Genomic DNA, 23,521 nt, shown 5'->3' with positions numbered 1-23,521 from the left:
AGAGATTCTAATTTTTTTTTTAAATCTTAGATATGAGGAAGCTGAAGTACGTAAAAGGCTTGAAGAAAATGAAAGGCTCTGGGAAGAGAAAAGAAAACAGGAGGAAACAAAAAGCAAGGGGCGAGATAACAGCTTGAAAGCAGCAACCAGAGGTTCTTCAGAAGACCTGGTTGGATTTAAGAAAGGAAAGGTAAAGGTTAGTAACAAGTGGAATAATTTTTGTTTGGCATTGGAAATTACCTCAAATTATAGCAACAGTTTTGTAGTGTTCGGCTTTAGTTAAATTCAGGGATAATACGTCAGCACATTGCACAATGAAAATCAGTGGGTTACGGGCATCTTCCTAGATTTGGATTCCCATTCATAAAGGACTTGGAATCAGTAACCAACCTTCTGTACTGCAGCAGAAGAATATATGATCAAAACATGGCACTTGGGTTTTTATCTCATTCAATGGATTGCACAGATTGTTTTTAAAGTTATAGGGGGAATAGATAAAGGTTCAAATATTCTGAGCATGTTTGGAATGTCAACCAGAAGGAGTTTGTAAAGTTTCTTTTGTTTTATCTTTAGGAGGACAGTGCGATAAGCAACATCAAAGAAACAAGTGCAGAGTGTAATGGTGAGTTTGCTGTCAGTACTGCCTTGGAATGTAAACTTGTCAGTGATGTCACTCAACCAGCCCTGTCCTGATCTCATGCAGCTTATAGCCGAGATCACTGGATGGTGAACAGGAGTAGGAACCCTGGCAATCTTCCAGCTAATGCTGGGCACAGAGATTAGTTCTAGTGCTCCTACAGTTGACAGCTGAGATCAAATCCAGGACCGTCTCAGCAGGTATGGATCAGCTGTTCGATGTAGGGGGAAACCTAAACGAACTAACTTTTGAAATGTATTTTCCTGTACCACATTTACCGATTTTGCCGGTAATCTGCAGGTGTGAGCGGGTTTTATCTTTGCTGGGAAAAGCATTGTATCCGTACTCACTGAGGAGAATCTGTGGTGAAAGGAGTTATCCACAAGGACCCCATATTTGTAGGTAGCCTCTAATGTCCCATCTGGGTTGAACAAACCATTCTCTTAATCATCCTCCTGAAAGAAGTACTGACTGCTACATATACTCTAATGCCCTTCAGATGAATCTGGAGGTTCCAAACACACTGGAGACCAAAAAAGGAGGCAGGAGTAGTAGCCCATGATTGGTCTGGAGATTTGTTTTGAATACGGAGGGTTCTAGGGAGGTTTATTTTTTGTATCTAAGGTTCAATGTGTGAAGTGTTGCTCTTTTCCCACAAGGTCATAATAATGAGGAAGGCCATTCAGCCCATCTTTTTGCCCTCTCTGCATTCTGGGTAGAGTTTGTACTGGGAGAGTACAATTCACTGTCATTCAAGTTTTAGAGCAGTATGACTTGCATTTCTTGAGTTGTTGAAAGTCTGTTGTATTGTGTATATATGGAAATTTGGTTGAATAAACATTTTACATATTCCCCAACAGCGCAATGATTAGTGCACTTAGGTTTTGTGAAGATGGAAATTGCAAATTTTAAAATAAATTAAAATCAGATATAAAAATTCTTGTATACTTGTGATTTGTGGCCCCACTTTCCTATCAATATTTCCCATTGAATTTTGCTGTCAGCTGTCATGATGCAGGTACGTGCTCTGGTCACTCAGTATCTTTTGTGTGGCATTTTACTGAAGAGTCCCAACTCCACCTCCATCTTTTATATTATAAAGAACTTTCAATCATTGCAGAGGCATCAAGTAGAGGATGCCAATTCTTTACAGGGAACTAAGAAGGGAAACAAGTAACATTTGGGTGGACAGATACCCAGGGTCATTCTTGTGCCCCTTCCTTCCCTAATTATAAAGCAGCAGCTGCCTGTGGACAGGTCACCTGCTACTCCTTATGACCAGGTATGGAGCACAGGTCATTTCCTAGTATTGAAAAGATTGCAACAGCTCCTTTTGGCTTCTATACTTAATCCAGTTGCACAAAGTAAAAGGGAGCTTTAGTGTTTCTATAGATCTCTTCTCTCCCCTCACTTCCCCCCACATATGTTGACTTTTGTTTGACTGAACTATTGGTTGTTTTATTTATATAGTTTTCTTTCCTTTTGGGAAGCAGATTCAACCCGGGGGACAATCAGTGCAGAAAAGCTGTTTGCAATGTTGCAAGATGAAAAGACTGGGGTGATCATTATGGATGCACGAAGGTACAAGGATTACCAGGAATCTCACATACACGTGGCCGGGCCCTGCTGTATAAGTGTACCAGAGGAAGCTGTCAGCCCTGGGTAGGAAATTGAGTCCAGGTTCCAAATAGCGTTGGTAACCGCTGTCATTGTAAACCTTGACAAGAAAATTTAAGTTTATTTGCTTTCATTTAGCTTTAAATTATAACAAGATACTGAAATGTACTGCAGGGAGATAGGAACTAATGTTTTTAAAAATGTTTTCTGCAGCATCACTGTTAACCAGATAGAATTGAAACTGCCGGAGGAGTCAAAAGGCATGTGGCGAAAACGTCAGTTTGTTGATTACATTGTTTTGTTGGATTGGTTCAGCTCCATAGAGCATGTGAAAAGGGGGACCATTCTTCAGAGCCTCAAGGATGCACTTTATAAGGTTTGGAAATTTTATTTTTTCCCAAGAAGATTCCCCAACACCTCCCTTGTCATGTGTGCATCGTACCTGAACCGAGGACCAGTACTGCTGCTTTATAATCAAAACAATGGCCCAGGAGAACGGTCCATCCAAACTTTACTTTTCCCCTCCCAGTTCCCCACAGGGAATTGATATCCTCTACTTGATGCCTCCCTGTAATGGTGCTTGAACTGAGTAGCTTACCATCGGCATATTAGCAATTCCACTGCTAATCAGAAGTTTACCAGGACCTTTCCTCCCTTTTTAAATAGCACTATTTTAATATTTTAAGTGGCACAGAGTCATTCTCTCTCTCTCTCTCACTCTAGGTCAGCCCTGTGTGTCGCGTGTGTCTTTTTCTCCCCCTCTCTTCCCTTTCTCTCTCTTTCCCCCCCCCCCTCCCCCCCCAACCTGTGTGGGGAGGCAGTGAAACAAGGCCGAGAGCTTCTCAAATTTTTGTTTTTCCCTCCACTTTGTTCCCACACCACCCCTCCAAAAACTAAGGGAAAAATCACAGGACAAGTGACCGAGGCAATTTATGGAGCTTGTAACAGCATTAATAGAAGCTCTTTGTGGCAGGAGGAAAAGTGAAGGTAACTTGCCAAAAGGCTACTGAATTGTTTACTTACAAATGTTTCTGATGTAGTGGGATAGCCAGATAATTCTTCGGAGTGAACCACTGGTGTTGGAAGGTGGCTATGACAGTTGGCTTCTCTGCTACCCGATGTATACCACCAATGCAAAAGTGATCGCTCCGAGGGAAGAGTCCCATGAAGCTGTCCACGTGTCCTGTGAGTAGACTGCAAAGCATTCGTGATGTAAGCTTCTCTCCGAAGGTGTGCAGGGTTTGAGACAGTCCATTGCAATATGTGGTGCCATGGTTGGTAAACTTTTAATGGGTAAACTTACTGCTCCAGAGTTTTGATAAATAAGGAAAAACTGTTCCCAGTGGCAGAAGGGCCTGTAGCTAGAGGATACCGATTTAAGGTGATGGGCAAAAGAATCAGAGGTGACATGAGGAAACATTTTTTAACACAGCGAGTTATGATCTGGAATGTGCTGCCTGAGAGGGTGGTGGAAGCAGATTCAATAGTAACTTTCAAAAGGGAGTTGGATAAATACTTGAAGGGGAAAAATTTACAGGGCTCTGGGGAAAGAGTGGTGGAGTGGGGCTAAGTGGAGAGCTCCTTCAAAGAGCAGTTGGGCCAAATGGCCACCTCCAGTGCTGTACCTACTGTGATACCTGACTAGGAGATGGAGTACACGCAAGATAAGAGCATTTGCATTTTCAATAAATCCTTTCTTGCTTGAAAAAATTGTTTTTAATGTTTCAATTTTGACATTTCACCTTCCTAAGAATACAGGATGAAACCTGGTTTTGGGTGGGGGGTGGGAGGGAGGAGGAGAAAGACGTTAGAGGGGAGGCGGGGGTTAGGGGGGAGGCGGGGCAAGAGACGGTGCTGGGAGGAGGGGCGGGGGTTAGGGGGGAGGCGGGGCAAGAGACGGCGCCAAGAGTCGGTGGTGGGGGGTAGGCGGCAGTGTCAGGGTGGGGGGGGGGCGGGGCAGCGTCGGGGGTGGGGTCGGGGGGCAGGGGCAGGGTCGGGGGGAGACGGCGCCCCTCGCTGTGGGTCACCTTTCAGCAGATGAAACTACAGTGTCAGCAGAGCTCTGCAGATCTTTCACTGGGTGAAAGGATCATTTTGATTGTCTTTTCACTTTTTTCCCCCTATTTCTCCCCTCATCCCTTGAAAGTGTTGAGTCTTGGGGTGCAGTGGCACTGGCAGCCCTCTGTCACCTCGCCTATGTGCCTGGTCTTATGATAGTGGCATCACAGGCTATTCAACTGTGGCAGTCATTACAACCCAGCCCTGCAGGAGGGGTTGCTGGATATTGATTAGATGTGCCAACCATGGCTGATTCTTTTTCTTCAACTTTCCCTTATCAATGGGAACTGAGGCCAACTATATTATCAGCTGACATCATCCACTGAGCACAGGATGGGAATCAAACTTACAGCCTTCTGATCTATGGTTTGGTGTAGCGCTGGATGTGATCTTTACTAATCAGGTGATTGAGGGAGTGGTCTATATATTTTTAATGGAAGTGCTAATTCAGCTTTTGGAAGAAATTAGACATGTGTTCATCTTTTTTCTGACAGTGAATTTTAGTTACCCATCGTTAGAGGAACCCCCTCCCCCTCCGCCACCTTCTGGAGACCTTAATGAAAAGAAGGCATTCCAAGAATTGGAGAGTTTTAATGAACATGTATCTGAGCTGGAAGAGACGACAAAAAAAATCAGCATGGAAACTGTAAATGTGCCTAATGGTGTTCCTGGTTCTGGGGTTCCACTTGCTGGGCAGACTATTGCAGTGAAAACCATTCCACAGGTACATGCAGTATATTGTCAGTGTTAGTACAAAGTGTGCACTGTCCTCTCATTCTCCTACTTCAGTAGCTCTAGCTTTAACTGTATTCCTTCCCCCTCTTTCTTTCCTCCCCCCTCCAACGTTTTCCTACCTTCCCAACCTTTGAGGCTGGTATTGACCTGGGCATCTGATGATGTGCAGCCAGCCACTAGGAGGCAGGCAATGGGTCAGTTATTATGTGCATTTTTCCCCCTATTTCTGGAAAAATCACCTGACTGCTCTGTTTTTGTATTTTGCATTGATTGCACAGCTTGACATTGAAAATGTGTAGAGAATTACAGGTGCTATTGTCTAGCCCTTTTCAGCCATATACCTGTAGTTTGTTTTGCACCTGTATTGTACATGAGTTGAATATTTAGTTATCTTGGACCACCTGTTCTGATTATTATTTTGACACATTGTAGATGTCTTTGTACAGTTCTAAATTGCCATGTAATTTATCCAAGTTTGCTGACTACACAAAGCTAGGTGGGAAAGTAAGCTGTGAGGAGGACACAGAGTCTGCAAAGGGATATCGACAGGTTAAGTGAATGGGCAAGAAGGTGGCAGATGGAGTATAATGTGGGGGAATGTGAGGTTATTCACTTTGGTAGGAAGAATAGAAAAACAGAATATATTTTAAATGGTGAGAAACTATTAAATGTTGGTGTTCAGAGAGACTTGGGTGTCCTCATACAAGAAACACAAAGTTAGCATGGAAGTATAGCAAGGAATTGGAAAAACAAATGGAATGTTGGCCTTTATTGCAAGAGGTTTGGAGTAAGGAAGTCTTACTATTGTACAGGGCTTTGGTGAGACCTCACCTGGAGTACTGTGTACAGTTTTGGTCTCCTTATTTAAGGAAGGATATACTTGCCATAGAGGCGGTGCAGTGAAAATTCATTAGATGAATTCCTGGGATGAGGGTTCTCCTGTGAGGAGAGATTGAGTAGAATGGGCCCATATTCTCTGGAGTTTAGAAGAATGAGAGGTGATCTCATTGAAACATGTAAGATTCTTAGGGGGCTTGACAGGGTAGATGCTGAGAGGCTGTTTCCCCTGGCTGGAGAGTCTAGAACTAGGAGGCATAGTCTCAGGATAAGGGATCAGCCATTTAAGACTGAGATGAGGAGGAATTTCTTCACTTGGAGGATTGTGAATCTTTGGAATTCTCTACCCCAAAGGGCTGTGGATGCTGAGTCATTGGATATATTCAAGGCTGATATTGATAGATTTTTGGACTCTAGGGGAATCGCAGGATATGGGGATCGGGCGGGAAAGTGGAGTTGAGGTTGAAGATCATCCGTGATCTGATTGAATGGCGGAGCAGGCTCGAGGGGCCGTATGGCCTACACCTGCTCCTATTTCTGATGGTTCTTTTGTTCTTACTATGCAGACAATTGTTTTTATGTATTTGAACAGATTGATCGAACTAAAAAACCTTCACTGAAACTGCCAGATAGGCCTCAACCCAAATTGGATGTTGCTGCCACAGACAATCTACCTGTTCACAATGGACCAATGATTCCAGATCGGTCAACAAAGCCATCTGTGGAACCACAGAATCTGTTAACTGATGAAGAAAGAAATCAGATCCATGCTGAAGCAGCACTCATTAGTGAGAAGGCTCGAAAGGAGAAAGAACAACGTGAACGAAGGCAGGAAGAGCAAAGAAAAGAAAAGGAGAGTTTAGAAAGAGAAAGGGAAGAACAAGAGCGCAGGGAAAAAGAACAGGGTGAGGAAGAAGAAAAAGAGCTTAAAATAAAAGCAGAGCAAGAGAGGGAGCGCAGAGAAAATGAGGAACAGGGAATTGCGGAACTAGAAGACGGACGACGGAAAGAGGAAGCAGGAAGAAAAAGATTAGCGGAGCAAGAAATGAAATCTCCGGAAGATCAGGGCAAAATTGAAAGTCAGATAAGAGATGAAGTTGACCCAAGGAAAAGTGGAGAGCCACCTGTCTCTGAGCCAGGGGGCAGCGGCACAAATACAGACAAGCAGGTACTTGGAAAAAATAATTACCGTTTAAGTAAGATAGTACTAACAAAGATAAAATTAATGGTTATCATTATCCGTTTTCAAGAGAGCTTAAATGTACCAGTTATAATCTAGTAACGAGTGTTGTCTGTGGAAGTGATTTGTATGTCTATGCCCATGTTTACAGCTCCTCTTCTTCCTTTTGTGACATCTACAATTTTCTAAATTGACTGTTCTCTTCCTGTGTCACTAGGACAGGTTCCAGCTGCAACCGAGAGGCTTCTAATCCCAACTAGTCATCAGTGCCTCTTTGAAACTGGTTGCTGGGATGTTTGAGACTTATGGATGATTGTTTTTATTTTATCCTCTGGCAGTTGCTCAGCACAGGCCCAATGGACCAAAGTCATTACTACTGTACTGTAATTCAGATGATTTGAAAGTTGATAGTTGTAACACAAACTTTGATCATTATGGGGACAAGACAATTTTTCAAAGAATGTTTTAACTTTATTCATGTATAATAATGGACTATTTATAATGAACTATTTCTACATTTATGAGCAGCAAGAAGAGGTTGAAGGGAACCAAGCAAGCAGGGGCCAGAAAGCAAAAATGTTCAAGGAAGGTGAAAGACCAAATGTAAGACTCTCTATTGGTAAAATCTGCCTGTTTGAGTTTTTTAAGCCATATATATTCTATTTGTGTCCCATTGAACAATGCTGTTTGTATGTTAATGCATACAGATAATAAATGTTCCTGTTTTAAAAATATGTATTTCTTGTGATGTGATCAAGTAAATTCAATCTGTTGTAACATCCTGGGTTTGGTTTCAGTTGGTCTGTAAATCAAAAGCCAGTTCTATATTGGCAGTGCAAACAGAGACTTCATTATGTAACAGCCAGGTCAGGTTCATGGAGATCTCAGCCTCTTACATTTTCAGTAGCTCTTCTTGCTACTTGGCCACGAGTAGGAGCTTGGTCAGTCTCTAGTTCAGTGTACAGGCATATCTATCCAATACACCTTTACTCTGGAAGCCCTAAAATGCCCTTTTAACTATATAATTTAACTAAAGGAAAGAACCAATTTTTATCAGAAGAGCAATTGCACCCCAATATTGGATATCACTGATCTGATCCAATTTGAAAAAGTGAGATCACAAGACCTGGTACCAGGGACATCAGTTATGTGGAGAGACTGGAGAAGCTGAGGTGTTCTCCTTTACAGCAGAGAATGTCAAGGGGAGATCTGATCCAGGTGTTCAAAATCATGAACAGTTTTATGCACACAGTTTTATGTTTTTAAGAATATTTTGCTTCCTGCTGTCTGCTCAAAAACTCTACGAATTCTGTGTATTTTGTAGGAATATAGAGACACGTTAACCAGAGCAAGGAGTGAAGAAATGGGACGGACAGTTCCCGGCTTACCACCTGGATGGATGAAGGTACAGTGGTCAAGTTTTGACTTGAGAAAAGTTTAAAAACAGATGGATATTTTCCCCACAGGATTAAATTGCAACTCTTTCCCTCCTAAATCATATAAAAAGTTGCTTGTTTTTCTTTGGAAAAATTGTACATTACTTTAGCCCTCTCCCATTGCTCCCTGCTGTGCCCGATCGGGCACAATGGTGATAGGCAAGGCATCTGTTCCCAACTGCTCACGGTCGGAGTCTGACTGTCTCCTTTTGGGGGAAAAAAGCATAACTGAGATAAAGAATCAACATGTGGAATTGTAACCACCGGCTTCACAGCACAGCTTGTTGGGCCAATGTGCTTTGTCACCAGACATAAGTGGTTATGTTTAATTGCACCAAAATTTCCAATGAAATTAGTATTGGAATGAGGAAATACATTCAAGTTGTGCCTGTAAACTCTGCAGTAAATCTTTTCATTACAGCTGTCTCCTTTGATATTGTGATGGAAAAGAGCAAATATCAATTGTTTAAGTGCAACATTCACCTTGTATTTGCTCCTTTTTAGTTCCTTGATGTGGTGACTGGAACCTACCGTTACTATCATTCACCAACCAACACTGTCCATATGTATCCACCTGAAATGGTTTCGTCAATTACTCCTCCTGCCACCCCTCCAACTCACAAAGCCAAACCACAAAGTGCAACTGATGTCGATGTCCCCAAATTAAAACGCTCATTCTCCTCACCGGATATTGCCCAAGCAATACACGATGAGCAAAGCAAGGTGACAACAAAACTGGTGCCCACAGTCAATCGCGAGACCAAGTAGGTGGTTATTAAATTATTTTCAAAGTCATTAAGCTACTGTGTTTTTTAATATACCCAAAGGCACAAAATATCTCCCATAAAAGTAAGATTGTATTTACTACCTATGTTCTGTGCCCTACTTAGGCCATTGACTTGTTCCCAAGTCTTTGCCATTGCTGCTCTGGACCTGGCACCCAGAAAACCCATACGTGGCCAAGATAAAGGTGTCTGCCCATTCCCCCTGCCCCTAATGACATGCTTTGGCAGACCTCTAGGCTGAGTGATGTTATAAGAGTAAGGTCTATGTGGGAGACTCTGGCTGTGATTCAATGTCCTAATCACTCCACGATGCTGTGTGTTGTTATAACCAGTTAAATCGTGGCAATAATCTTGAATAAGCACAGCCAAACAATTATAAAGAAATTCTCCAAAATCAATTACAAAAGCTGAGCTTTTGCTCACGTTTGTTTACATACTTCAGACAGTAAGTAACCTGTACATTACAAAGTTGCTGAAAAATTAGTGAATATAATTGTGGACCTTGATAATTCTGAAATTAGGCATTAATTATTCCTTGTCCTAAATCAAATGCCTTTTCACCTTCTCAGACCCTCTGGGTACAGCAAAACTGAAATCTCAAGCCCCTCCGCTTCTCAAATCCGAAACTTGAACCCTGTATACGGTGGACTGGGACGAGCTCTGACTGGTCTGCGAAACCTCGGCAACACCTGCTACATGAACTCCATCTTGCAGTCTTTGTGCAACACACCCCGTCTGGCAGAGTACTTCAATAAAAATTACTACCAACAAGATATAAACAGGTAAAAATGAAGAACAACTGTGACACTTGTAAAAGAGGTTGTGGTCTGATGGACCAAGATAGACTCCTGTGGGCACATTAAGGTCTAGAACTTTGCATTGCAATGTCACAAAACATCAAGGGGTTCTGAATTCCCCATTTCATTAAAAGGTTTGGATAGTTGAAGATTGTTATGCTTGTTGGAATGTAGAGATTTTGGTTTATATAGTGTCATAGAGATGTGCCAGACCTAAAGCCAGCCCTTCTCGCACACCCTGTTGACTTCTCATTGTCGCCTCCACCACCCCCCCTCCCTGGGAAAGCTTAAAATCTCAGGCAGAATGGAGGTTATATTCCCCTTCCCGCCTCTTATATCTGGAGTAGTTCTTAATCTTCATTGCAGTCAATGAATGAGTGAATTGTTAATGAGTGTCAATTTCCTGAATTCTTAATCTTTTGACAAATTACACAAACCAGTATTTGTGAGCAGTAACTAATTCCACAATACTGGTGTATTCCTTAATTACCTTTGACACTAGTTAACTGTTTAAATCCACACAGTGCACCTTCTCCATGTTATGTGATCTCCAATTACTGCATTGCACAGGAAGAACTTGGATATCTAAAAAAATACCGGGGATAAAATTACACTGTGTACAGTAACCTCCAGGACAAAGCAGCCCACGTGTGGCACTCCGTCCACTGGCTTAAACACCCACTCCCTCCACCACCGGCGCACTGTGGCTGCAGTGTGTACCACCTACAGGATGCACTGCAGCAACCTGTGAAGGTTTCTTCGACAGTACCTCCCAAACCAGTGACCTCTACCACCTAGAAGGACAAGAGCAGCAGGTGCATGGGAACAACACCACCTGCATGTTCCCCTCCAAGTCACACACCATCCCGACTTGGAAATATATCGCCGTTCCTTCATCGTCGCTGGGTCAAAATCCTGGAACTCCCTTCCTAACAGCACTGTGGGAGAACCTTCACCACACGGACTGCAGCGGTTCAAGAAGGCGGCTCACCACCACCTTCTCGAGGGCAATTAGGGATGGGCAATAAATGCCGGCCTCGCCAGCGACGCCCACATCTCGAGAATTAATAAATTTTTAAAAAGTAATTCAGGCATACACCTCAAGGTTAATAATTTAATGAACATTGATTGAATCACTTGATGGACCTGCAGTCTCAGGGTTCCCTCTGCACCATCTGTTCTATATTTGTACAAAAAGTGCAACCTGGAATCAAAGGGCTATATTACACCTCCATGATTGTGAAGGCCCAAGATTGTCCTGAAGTACCAAAGCAGTGATGGTCACAAGTGCTGATTGTGAAACTCCTGAAGCAGAGCAATTACATAATTCATAGCTAACACAGCACAGAAATTTAAAATGGAAATCTCTGCCTGCTGATTGTATCGGGACTAAATGTTGATACTCCCACCACCCCTCCGCCCTCCCTAAAGGGTATACATGCTGATGTTTGAAGGTTTGGTGTGTAATGTGAATAATTCCAATTTTTTTTTTTGATAGGTCAAATATTCTTGGTCATAAAGGTGAGGTGGCTGAAGAGTTTGGTGTAATAATGAAGTCCTTGTGGTCAGGTCAATATAAATGCATCAGTCCGAGAGACTTTAAGGGACGCATAGGAAAAATAAATGACCAGTTTGCAGGGTATGTGCAGCAGGATTCCCAGGAGCTGCTTCTGTTTTTAATGGACGGACTCCATGAAGACCTTAACAAAGTAAGAGCTGACTGCACTCTGTAGGGGTCTCAATGAATGCAGATATTTGTGAGGTAGTATGGTGAACGTGCAAGTTCTTGATACGAAGTGGAATTCTGCATCTCTGGCATTGTTTAAATGTGGCCTTTTACAGGGAGGTGGGGGTACATTGCAGTAGATAGAGCTAGTAGCGACACAGATCCCATGGGACAAATGGCTGTTTCCTATGCTGTAATTTCTGATTCTATAGTTTTTACATATTTAAAATAGTCTCTCTTCCCAGTTTTGTTTTTCTCTCCTACCCCTAGGCCTCTATCAATGTTTCTCTCTGGGTGCGTTTACACAAGCTTAGACGTTTTAGCTTCATACCAATGCTAAACCTGTAAATCAGATGTTAAGACGCAGCTGGTTCCAGAGTGAAGCTGAACAGGATCCTTTCCTCCGCTGCCCCTCCCCTTTTGTTCCGGTACCAGGTTGGGCACCAACGCTGGATTCCAGCTACATTACCACCATAACTGCAGCAACGGTGTTGATTGACAAATTTTGTAGCCTGTGTGTCCCTGATATGTTCTTTTATCTCAAATGAGCAAGGGAAAACATAATTTACTCAGTTTGCTTTCCTTATCAATGAGTGAACTGGCCAATGCTAAATTTGTTAAATGGAACAGAGCCGGGGGAAGGATCAGCATTAACTGCTCACAGCTGTATCAACTTGCCAGATATACATAATGAAAAGCCTTTCCTGTTAAATCAACAAATAATTTTGTTCTTCATATCTCCAAAGGTTATTACAGCGTAGTGAATTCAGCAATGGCCTGGTGGAACTGTTGTAATTTATTGAAGTTTAGCCACATCTCCTGAGAATAATCTGATTCCGGTCTTTTTGCTAATGAATACAGTGCTTTCTGGGATGTCAATATGAAGATAATATAACTTGTGGGTTTAAACCCAGCTTCATTTGTCACCACTGTGGTAATTGAAACCTCAGCTCAATGCTCCCACTGGCCAGATGTTTAGCCGCCACCGTTGCTGAATCATGTTCAATTTGCTGGTTTTTCAATCAGCTCAGGGAAGAATAAGTACTTCTGGTCTGATGAGACTATTCCAGTATGAGTGTGTTTGGGATTCTGGAGTATTCTGTTTTGAGTATTGCCTTTGCAGTTTTAGAAATGCATGTTTTCTGTTTGTAATTTCCAGTGTAGAATAGTGGATTGCATTCAATTAAATCAAGGATCAGCCAGTATCTAATTGAATGGCGGAACAGGCTTGAGGCTGAATGGCCTCCTGCTGTTCCTATTGCATAGCGATGCCCTAGAGCTGAATACCATGGATCTGAAACAACTATTTAATGTTAAGTATGTCAGCAGTCTGCCTTGTTTTGCTAATGCAACATTCCCATTGCATTGCAAGGGACACTGTGCTGTTAGCCCCTCGGTTTTTTCACATGTAATATATACCAAAGGATGACTAGCTCATTTTTCTCCCTTTTTAACCTCCTGACAGGCTGACAGGAAGAGATACAAGGAAGAAAATAACGATGGTCTGGATGACACGAGAGTAGCAGATCTAGCCTGGCGGAAGCACAAACTTCTCAATGAGTCCATTATTGTGGCTTTATTCCAAGGCCAGTTTAAATCAACAGTACAGTGTCTGACTTGCCATAAAAGATCTCGAACATTTGAGGCCTTTATGTATCTGTCTCTGCCACTTCCATCTTCTAGCAAGTGTTCTCTGCAGGTAAAGTCATCAATTCACCCGAGGTTCGTGGCTGGTGCGTGTGCGTGGATTGTAGTTGGCCTCATTCTAGGGAGTGGGAAATCAGCCAGGATTTCTGCTCCTGATTGCTATCCAGTGATCCCTGACGGAAAGTCTACATGTGATCAGGCTCAGCTGTGGTGCCTCCATAGTTGAATTGCTTGCCATCACTCACTTTCTGGATGTAAATGAAGGATGGCCATTTTGTCAAATCAGTGACTGGAAGCTGCAGGTTATGGAATGACATCTCAGCACAGTCCACTGCCTTCAGGACAGGAGGGAGAAAATTGGAACTGGGATGAAACTTTATTTTTCCACTTCCACTCTTCCCTGCCTCTCCCCCCACCCCACCCCAATGCATTATTCCCTGACCAAGAATTTAGGCAAATAACCTGCTCTAGCTTGTTTTAATACTGTGGTCATACCTTGCCAAATAGTGCCATGGGATTCTTTACATCCACCAGTGTAGGTAGATGGGGTCTTGGTTTAACGTCTCATCTGAAAGATGGCACCTCCGACAGTGCAGCCCTCCCTTCGTACTGCACTGCAGTGTTTGCCTGGATTATGGGATCAATATCTTCACAGGGATAAGGGAGAAAGTTGCTAAAGAAGGGGGAAAACTTCTGGCAAAAATCGTTCATCAAAAACATTCCATGGAGTATTTCTGCAGTGATCATTTCCACTTTGGGATTGCAGAAATGGCTTTACATTCTCTCATGTTTGCTGATTGTTAGGTGTTAATGTGGGATTTAGATCCAAGTAACTTAAATATATTCTTTTGAAAAGATTAGTAAAAGTTGTTATAAGTGGGTTAGCTGCACCAGCCCATGTGTGTGGCCAAGTTCCCAGTCTGTGCTGCTGTGTCTGAGTGGAGGGAAGTGGAGGTTGGGTATTAATCCTGAAATGGGAGTCAGTGAGGCAGCTAATGCCCATTTACAGCAGCACACTAATGCTTTGGGAGCAAGTTACTGCTGGAAAGTGAAAGGTGCTGATCAGAACTCAAATCAACTCTTTAAAAACTGTTGAAAAGAGGTTTTTTGCAACAAAATTCTAAAACTTGATTATTGTAGCAGGTAGAGTTGCTTTTAATCAAAATTATTATTTTCCTTTTGAAGGATTGTCTCAAATCATTTTCCAAAGAGGAGAAGCTCACCGACAACAACAGATTCCACTGCAGCAACTGCAAGGCACACAGAGACTCCACAAAGAAGTTAGAGATCTGGAAACTGCCACCTATCCTACTGGTACACCTGAAACGGTGCGGCTCTTTAATAGGGTATCTGTGGCTCGCTGGGAGATGCAGTGTGTCCCGGGTTCACTCACTGGTCTGTGCTGTTAGCCTGCTCTTGGACAGGCCAGACTGAGCAGTCACTGTCCCCAGACTGGGTGGGGTGGGAGAATCCGCCAAAGATTATGCTTGTGATCACTATCCACTCTTGGAGACTGCACACATGGTTGTCTGGCGAGGACAGGGTTGAGTGGGCTGAGAGTCCATAGTTGGAGACTGCCAGCACTCTCTGTGCTCGCACATGCAGACTGGCTGGGTGGCTGAGGTACTGAGCAGCCAGTGCTTGTGGAATCGCAGCCTTCAGGAGGGATGAGAATTGTTGTATTTTCTCTATCTATATAATCAAGAAGCTGCAGAATGTATTTGAGAGCTGTCCCTCTGCTGCTACCCTCCCTAACAGGCATGAGCACAGCCAAAAGCCCGAATCTGCCTCTGTCCAGTCGATTCTTTGCATGCTGTATCATTGTACTTATCAGCTTATCCTACCAAGTACTGTCTAGTTCTGGATCATAGTATGTTAGAGCACACAACGAGGCTATTTGGCCCATCGTGCCTATGCTGGCTCTTTCAAAGAGCTGTCCAATTAGTCCCATCCTTTTTCCCCATAGCCCTGTAAATGTTTTCCATTCAAGTATTTATCCAATTCCCTTTTGAAAATTATTGAATCTGTTTCCACCACCTTTTCAGGAAGTGCATTCCAGGTCACCATAACTTGTTGCATAAAAAATGTTTCCTTGGGTTCTTTTGCCAATTGCCTTAAATCTGTGTCCTCTGGTTACCAACCCTTCTGCCACTGGAAACAGTTTCTCCTTATTTACTCAATCAAAACCGTTCATGATTTTGAACATCTCTATTCAGAGAAGGGCCAAATGGCCTACTTCTGCTCCTATTTTCTATGTTTCTATCAAATCTCCTCTTAACCTTCTCTGTTCTAAGGAGAACAACCCCAGCTTCTCCAGTCTCCACGTAACTGAAGTCCCCCATCCCTGGTACCATTCTAGTAAATCTCCTCTGCACCCTTTCCAAGGCCTTGACGTCCTTCCTAAAGTGTTGTGCCCAGAATTGAACCAATACTCTAGCTGAAGCCTAACCAGTGTTTTATAAAGGTTTAGCATAACTTCCTTGCTTTTGACTCTCTCTCTATTAATAAAGCCCAGGATCCCACATGCTTTTTTAACAGCCTTCTCAACTTGTCCTGCCACCTTCAAAGATTTGTGTAAATACACCCCCAGGTCTCTCTATTCCTGCACCCCCTTTAAAATTGTACCATTTAACTTTATATTGCCTCTCTTCATTCTTCCTACCAAAATGCACAAGTGTGAAGTGATACAGTAAATTTCACCTGCCATGTGTCTGCCCATTTCACCAGTCTGTCTCTGTCCTCCTGAAGTCTGTTACTATCCTCCACATTGTTTACTACATTCCTGAGTTTCGTCTCCTTTGCAAACTTTGAAATTATACCCAAGTATAGGTCATTAATATATATCAAAAAGAGCAGTGGCCCTAATTCTGACCCCTGGGGGGCACTACTGTATAGGAACAGGCGTAGGCCATTCAGCCCCTCGAGCCTGTTCTGCCATTCAATGAGATCAAGACTGACCTGTGACCTAACTCCATATCCCCGTCTTAGCCCCATATCCCTTAATACCATTGGTTAACAAAAATCTATCAATCTCAGATTTGAAATGAACAATTGAGTAAGCATCAACTGCTGTTTGTGGAAGAGAGTTCCAAACTTCTACAGCCTTTTGCGTGTAGAAATATTTCCTAACTTCACTCTTGAAAGTCCTGGCTCTAATTTTTAGGTTATGTCCTCTAGTCCTAGACTCCCCAACCAGCGGAAATAGTTTCTCTCTATCTACCATAGGTACATAGAAAAGATACAGCACAGAAGGGGGCCATTCGGCCCATCGTGTCCGCGCCGGCTCGAAGAACAACCAGGTGCCTATTCTAATCCCACCTTCCAGCACCCGGTCCGTTGCCTTGCAGCTTACAGCAGTTTAGGTGCAGGTCCAGGTACTTTTTATAAGAGTTGAGGGTCCCTGCCTCTACCACCAATTCGGGCAGCGAATTCCATACACCCACCACCCTCTGGGTAAAAAAGATTTTCCTCATGTCCCCTCTAATCTTTCCGCCAATCATCTTCAATCTATGTCCTCTAGTTCTTGAACTCTCCGCTAGGGGAAACAGGTACTTCCTGTCTACTCTATCTGGGCCCCTCATAATTTTGTACACCTCAATCAAGTCTCCCCTCAGCCTCCTCTGCTCCAAGGAAAACAACCCCAGCCTATCCAATCTCTCCTTGTAGCTGCAATTTTCAAGCCCTGGCAACATTCTTGTAAATCTTCTCTGCGCTCTCTCCAGAGCAATTACGTCCTTCCTGTAATGCGGTGACCAGAACTGCGCACAATACTCCAGCTGTGGCCTTACCAGCGTTTTATACAGTTCCATCATTACATCCCTGCTTTTGTATTCTATACCTCGGCTAATAACGGAGAGCATTCCGTATGCCTTCTTCACAACCTTATCTACCTATACTGCCTCCGTCAGGGACCTGTTTACATGCACTCCAAGGTCTCACTTCCTCTACCCCTCTATATATTCCCATTTACTGCGTATTCCCTTTTACTGTTTGCCCTCCCTAAGTGCATTACCCCACACTTCTCCGGGTTGAACTCCATTTGCCACTTTTCCACCCACTCCACCAACCCATTGATATCTTCTTGGAGTCCACAGCTATCCTCTTCACTATCAACTACATGGCCAATTTTTGTGTTGTCTGCAAATTTGCAATCATGCCCCCTACATTCAAGTCCAAATCATTAATATATACCACAAACAGCAAGGGACCCAACACTGAGCCCTGTGGCACACCACTGGAAATGGATTTCCATTCGCAAAGACACCCATCGACTTTTACCCTTTGTTTCCTGTTACTGAACCAATTTTGGATCCAATTCGCCACATTTCCCTGTATCCCATGGGCTTTTACCTTTCTAACCAGTCTGCCATGTGCGACCTTGTCAAATGCCGTACTAAAATCCATGTAGACAACATCCACTGCACCACCCTCATCAATCCTCCTTGTCACTTCCTCAAAGAATTCAATCAGATTTGTAAGGCATGACCTTCCCTGAACAAATCCGTGCTGACTATCCCTGATTAAACCATGCCTTTCCAAGTGACAGTTTATCCTATCTCTCAGTATTGATTCTAATAGTTTGCCCACCACCGAGGTAAGACTTACCGGCCTATAATTGTTCGGCCTTTCGCTCTTGCCCTTTTTAAACAATGGTACTACGTTTGCAGTCTTCCAGTCCTCCGGTACCTCCCCTGTATCTAGTGAGGATTGGAAAATGATCCTCAGAGCATCCGCTATTTCCTCCCTGGCTTCCTTCAATAGCCTAGGAAACAATCCATCCAGCCCTGGTGACTTATCAACTTTCAAGGATTCCAGTCCCTCTAGTACTTCCTCTCTCGTTATGTTTACCTTATCCAGTATTTCATACCTCTCCTCTTTAACTACCACGTCTGGATCATCCCTTTCCTTTGTGAATATGGAGACAAAATATTTATTTAAAATCCTATCCTCATCCTCTGCTTCTACACACAAGTTAACCTTATCATCCCTGATAGGTCCCACCTTTTCCTTAGCTATCCTCTTGTTCTTAATGTACTGATAAAACATCTTTGGGTTTTCTTTAATCTTACTGGCTAATATTTTTTCATGCCCTCTCTTTGCTTTCCTTATTTCCTTTTTTACGTCATCCCTGTACTTTCTATACTCCCCTAGGCTTTCTGCAGTATTTAGTTTTCTGTGACAGTCATAAGCTTTCTTTTTCTGCTTTATCTTGCCCCGTATACTTCTAGACAACCAGGGGGCTCTAAGTTTGGCGGTGTCACCCTTTTTCTTTGAGGAGACGTGTCTGCATTGTACCCGTAGAATTTCACTTTTTAGTGCCTGCCACTGGCTTGCCACTGATTTCTCCAAGTAGTTGTGTCCAGTCCATTTCTGCCAAATCACCTCTTAGTTCTGTAAAATTTACCTTCCCCCAATTTAAAACATTTACTCCTGATTTAACTCTGTCCTTTTCCATAATAATGCTAAAACTAACTAACTGAATTGTGGTCACTATCCCCAATATGGTCACCCACTGTCACTTCACCCACTTGCCCTTTCGCTATTCAGGGGTCTATAGTTCACTCCTAGTAGTGTGACTGCCCCTTTTTTATTTCTTAGCTCAACCCATATGGCCTCGATTGATGATCCATTTAGCAAATCATCCCTTCTCACAACTGGAATTGATTCTTTAACCAATAATGCTACCCCCCCCCCCTCCTTTTTTATCACCCACTCTATCCTGCCTGAAAACTCTATATCCAGGGATACTGAGCTTCCAATTATCCCCCTCTTTAAGCCAGGTTTCCGTTATAACAATGATATCATGCTGCCATGTGTCTATCTGTGCCCTTAGCTCATCTGCTTTGTTTGTAATACTCCTTGCATTGAAGTATATACCTTTTAACCCTGTCAAATTCCTGTGCTGAACACTATTTAACCTTTTGCTTCTTTTGCCTTTGAGTTGCTAACTACGTCACTAACTGCTTTTCTACTTCCCGTTTCCTGGTCTGAATTTGTCCTATCTGTACCTGCCCTTTGGTTCCCATCCCCCTGCCATACTAGTTTAAACCCTCCCCAACAGAACTAGCAAATGTCCCCGCGAGGATATTGGTCCCGGTTCTGCTCGGGTGTAACCCGTCCGGCTTCTACAGGTCCCGCCTTTCCCAGAATCAGTCCCAATGCCTCAGGAATTTAAACCCCTCCCTCCTACACCATCTCTCAAGCCACGCATTCATCTGGTCTATTCTCCTATTTCTGCTCTCACTAGCATGTGGCACTGGGAGTAATCCTGAGATTACTACCTTAGGAAATAAATTAAAAAGCAGGATCTCTAACTCCCTATATTCTGTTTGCAGGACCGCATCCCTTTTTTTACCGATGTGGACCATGACCTCTGGCTGTTCACCCTCCCCCTTCAGAATGTCCTGCAAATGATCCTTGACCCTAGCACCAGGGAGGCAACATACCATCCTGGAGTCACGTCTGCGGCCGCAGATACACCTATCTGTTCCCCTTACGATGGAATCCCCTATCACTATTGCTCTCCCATTCTTTTTCCTCCCCTCCTGTGCAGCGGAGTCACTCGTGGTGCCACGGTCTTGGCTCTTGCTGCATTCCCCTGATAAGCCATCTCCCCCAACAACATCCAAAGCAATATATCTGAGAGGGAGATGGCCCCAGGGGACTCCTGCTCTACCTGCCTAGTCCTTTTACTCTGCCTGGTGGTCACCCATTTCCTTTTTGCCTGCGTAATCTTTACCTGCGGTGTGACCACCTCACTGAACGTGCTATCCACCATAATCTCAGTATCGCGGATTCTCCACAGTGAATCCACCCGCAGCTCCAGCTCTGAAATTCGGTTAGCCAGTAGTTGCAGCTGGACACACTTCCTGCACACATGGTCGCCAGGGAGACTGGTAGTGTCCATGACTTCCCACATAGCGCAGGAGGAACATGCCTGATCAGTTCCCCTTAATATCTTGAAAACTTCAATCAAATCACCCCTTAATCTTCTAAACTACAGGGAATACAACAAGTTTGTGTAATCTCTCGTAATTTTAACCCATGGAGTCCAGGTATCACTCTAATAAATCTACGCTGCACTCCCTCGAAGGCCAATATATCCTTCCTAAGGTGCGGTGCCCAGAACTGCTCACAGTACTCCAGGTGCGGTCTAACCAGGGTTTTGTATAGCTGCAGCATAACGTCTACCCCCTTGTATTCTAGTCCTCTAGATATAAAGGCCAGCATTCCATTAGTGTTTTTGATTATTTTCTGTACCTGTCCATGAAATTTTAATGATCTATGTACATGGACCCCTAAATTTCTTTGGATCTGCACTGTTTTGAGCTTTTCACCATTTAGAAAGTGCTCTGATCTATCTTTTTAGGTCCAAAGTAGACGACCTCACACTTGCCTACATTGAAATCCATTTGCCACAGTTTTGCTCATTCACTTAATCTATTAATAACTCTCTAATTTTATGCTTCCATAAAGAGTGCAGCGAAGGTTCACCAGACTGATTCCTGGGATGGCAGGTCTGTCGTACGAGGAGAGATTGGGTCGACTCGGCCTGTATTCACTCTAGTTTAGAAGAATGAGAGGGGATCTCATTGAAACATGTAAAATTCTGACCGGGCTGGACAGACTGGGTGCAGGGAGGAAGTTTCCCCTGGCTGAGGGTGGGGGGGGGGGGTCGGGTCTAGAATGTGGGGTCACAGTCTCAGGATACGGGGTAGGACATTTAGGACTGAGATGAGAAGACATTTCTTCACTCAGAGGGAGGTGAACCTGTGGAATTCTCTACCACAGAAGGCTGTGGAGGCCAAGTCACTGAATATATTTAAGAAGGAGCTAGATAGATTTCTAGACATAAAAGGCATCAAGGGGTATGGGGAGAGAGCGGGAATATGGTATTGAGATAGAGGATCAGCCATGATCATATTGAATGGCGGAGCAGGCTCGAAGGGCCGAATGGCCTACTCCTATTTTCTACATTTCAATGATTCTACGCTGCTCCTTATAATGCTGCCTATCTTTGTGTCATCAGCAAACTTGGATATGTGGCTCTCTATCCTGCCATCTAAGTCGTTAATAAATACAGTGAATAGTTGAGGCCCCAACACAGATCCCTGAGAGACGCCACTAGTCACATCCTGCCAATTTGAGTACCTGCCATTATCCCTACTCTCTGTCTCCTGCCGCTCAGCCAATTTCCTAACCAGGTCGATAATTTGCCCTCAATTCCATGAGCTTCAAAACTTTAGCTAACAGTCTCTTATGTGGGACTTTATTGAATGCCTTCTGGAAGTCCATATAAATAACATCCACAGACATTCCCCTGTCCACTACTTTAGTCACCTCTTTCAAAAATTCAGGTTCGTCAGACATGACCCACCCTTTACAAATCCATGCTGGCTCTCTCTGATCAGCTGAAAATTTTCAAGATGTTCAGTCACTCTCTCCTTAATTATAGACTCTAGTAATTTCCCCACAACAGATGTTAGGCTAACTGGTCTATAATTCCCTGGTTTCCCTCTCTCACCTTGCTGAAATAGCGGAGTGACGTGTGCAATTTTCCAATCTAGAGGGACAGTTCCTGAATCTAGAGAACTTTGCAGATGCCTTAACTATAATCTTTCAATGTGCTCACCTACTTCCTTTAAAACCCTGGGATGGAAACCATCTGGTCCTGGGGATTTGTCACTCTTTAGTGCCATTATTTTCTTCATTACTGTTAATTTGCTTATGTTAATTATGGTGAGTCCCCAACCCTGATTCAAAATTAGTTTCCTCGGGGTGTCCAGCATGCTATCCTCTTCCTCTACTGTAAATACTGACGCAAAGTAATTATTTAACATGTCCGCCATTTCCTTATTTTCATTTACAAAATCACCATTACCAGTTTTTAAGGGGCCCACATTGCTCTTGACCACTCTCTTTCCTAATATAATTGTAAAAAAGTGTTGATTTTGGTATCCCTTGTAAGTTTCTTTTCATACTTTTTGTAGCTTTTACTATCTTCCCTCCAGTCTGAAAGACAACAGTTAACCACTACTCTGCTTTCTGTCCTTTAGCAAATTTTGTATCCACGCTGCCACTGTCCCTTTTAATCCCATGGGATTAAAAATTTTCCTTCAAGTCTATTATGTGAGACTATTATATATCTCACTTCTCCTCTGGTTTTCATCACAGATTCTCTTATGAAGGAAGATGGAAACAGAAGCTACAGACAAATGTTGACTTTCCGTTAGAGAATCTGGACCTGTCGAACTATGTTATTGGCCCCAAGAACAATGTGAAAAGATACAATTTATTTGCAGTGTCGGTAAGTAACTACATTATCACTCTGTTTAATAAATTCTCAATTTTCTTCAGTCATGGTTAAGTAGTTAGCAGAGCTGTAGGGAATTGTCTTATAAATCTCAGATTAAAGACTGCGGAAACACTGGCGACCAGTGTCCAATCTGATTTGTAGGTGGTTGAATGCATCGGGGTGATAACTTAAGAATTCTGCCTGCTTAACATCGGAGGGCTTGGCCTATTATTAGGCACAGCTTTTTATTCTCTCTTTCAGTGTTTTAAAATAAAGTTGCCTGTGGTGGTGGCTGGTTTGCGATGAGACCAATGTCAGAATTAGGAAATTCACCTAGAATGTGCTGGAAATTAGACTGGCTACATCAGGCTTCAAGTTTCTGCTAAAATTCATTTGTATAATCTCAAAAGTGACATCTTCCGTAAACCATTGCAATCGGGCAGTGTAACAGAACATTTTTTTCATTCCATTTGAAAAGTATTCCTTGATGTATCTAAGAGCAGTAACTGGTGCAGTTTTATTAATACGGCTGAAAATAGGATAATCACCAAAAATAAGCATTTTTAACAAGGGTGCACAGTCCTCCATCTGTGAGTAACCTGATTTAAAATCTCTGAAAATGATTTAAAGAAACTATCTGAACCATTTAATAGTTTCATTGGTGTACACTAGTCAGTTTCTTATTAAAAAATGTTTAATTTATTATGATAAACTTTGAAAACGTGCCGACAAGCGCCTGTGCGCCTCAGGAAATTAACCCAATTTGAAGAG

General features: G+C 43.1%; 1 protein-coding gene across 4 annotated transcripts in view; it reads left to right on the top strand.

The window, feature by feature from the left end:
• usp8 (ubiquitin specific peptidase 8) overlaps positions 1-23,521 on the top strand; it is a 45,203-nt gene that overhangs the window by 18,040 nt on the left and 3,642 nt on the right. For 3 of the 4 annotated variants that reach the window (XM_067971215.1, XM_067971213.1, XM_067971214.1), the window contains exons 5-19: positions 31-196; positions 574-622; positions 2,131-2,299; positions 2,468-2,630; positions 3,295-3,439; positions 4,807-5,036; positions 6,477-7,052; positions 7,593-7,667; positions 8,389-8,469; positions 9,005-9,264; positions 9,855-10,067; positions 11,581-11,791; positions 13,274-13,507; positions 14,641-14,783; positions 22,630-22,762. In XM_067971215.1, the coding sequence (XP_067827316.1) occupies positions 31-196; positions 574-622; positions 2,131-2,299; positions 2,468-2,630; positions 3,295-3,439; positions 4,807-5,036; positions 6,477-7,052; positions 7,593-7,667; positions 8,389-8,469; positions 9,005-9,264; positions 9,855-10,067; positions 11,581-11,791; positions 13,274-13,507; positions 14,641-14,783; positions 22,630-22,762 (2,848 nt within the window). The remainder of the gene's footprint in view (positions 1-30; positions 197-573; positions 623-2,130; positions 2,300-2,467; positions 2,631-3,294; positions 3,440-4,806; positions 5,037-6,476; positions 7,053-7,592; positions 7,668-8,388; positions 8,470-9,004; positions 9,265-9,854; positions 10,068-11,580; positions 11,792-13,273; positions 13,508-14,640; positions 14,784-22,629; positions 22,763-23,521) is intronic. The other variant, XM_067971216.1, reaches the window with a different exon arrangement.

Source organism: Heptranchias perlo, chromosome 34 (assembly GCF_035084215.1).
Source record: "Heptranchias perlo isolate sHepPer1 chromosome 34, sHepPer1.hap1, whole genome shotgun sequence".
Lineage (NCBI taxonomy): Eukaryota > Metazoa > Chordata > Chondrichthyes > Hexanchiformes > Hexanchidae > Heptranchias > Heptranchias perlo.
The sequence above is the reverse complement of the archived record's forward strand: the minus strand, read 5'-3'. Positions and strand labels throughout refer to the sequence as shown.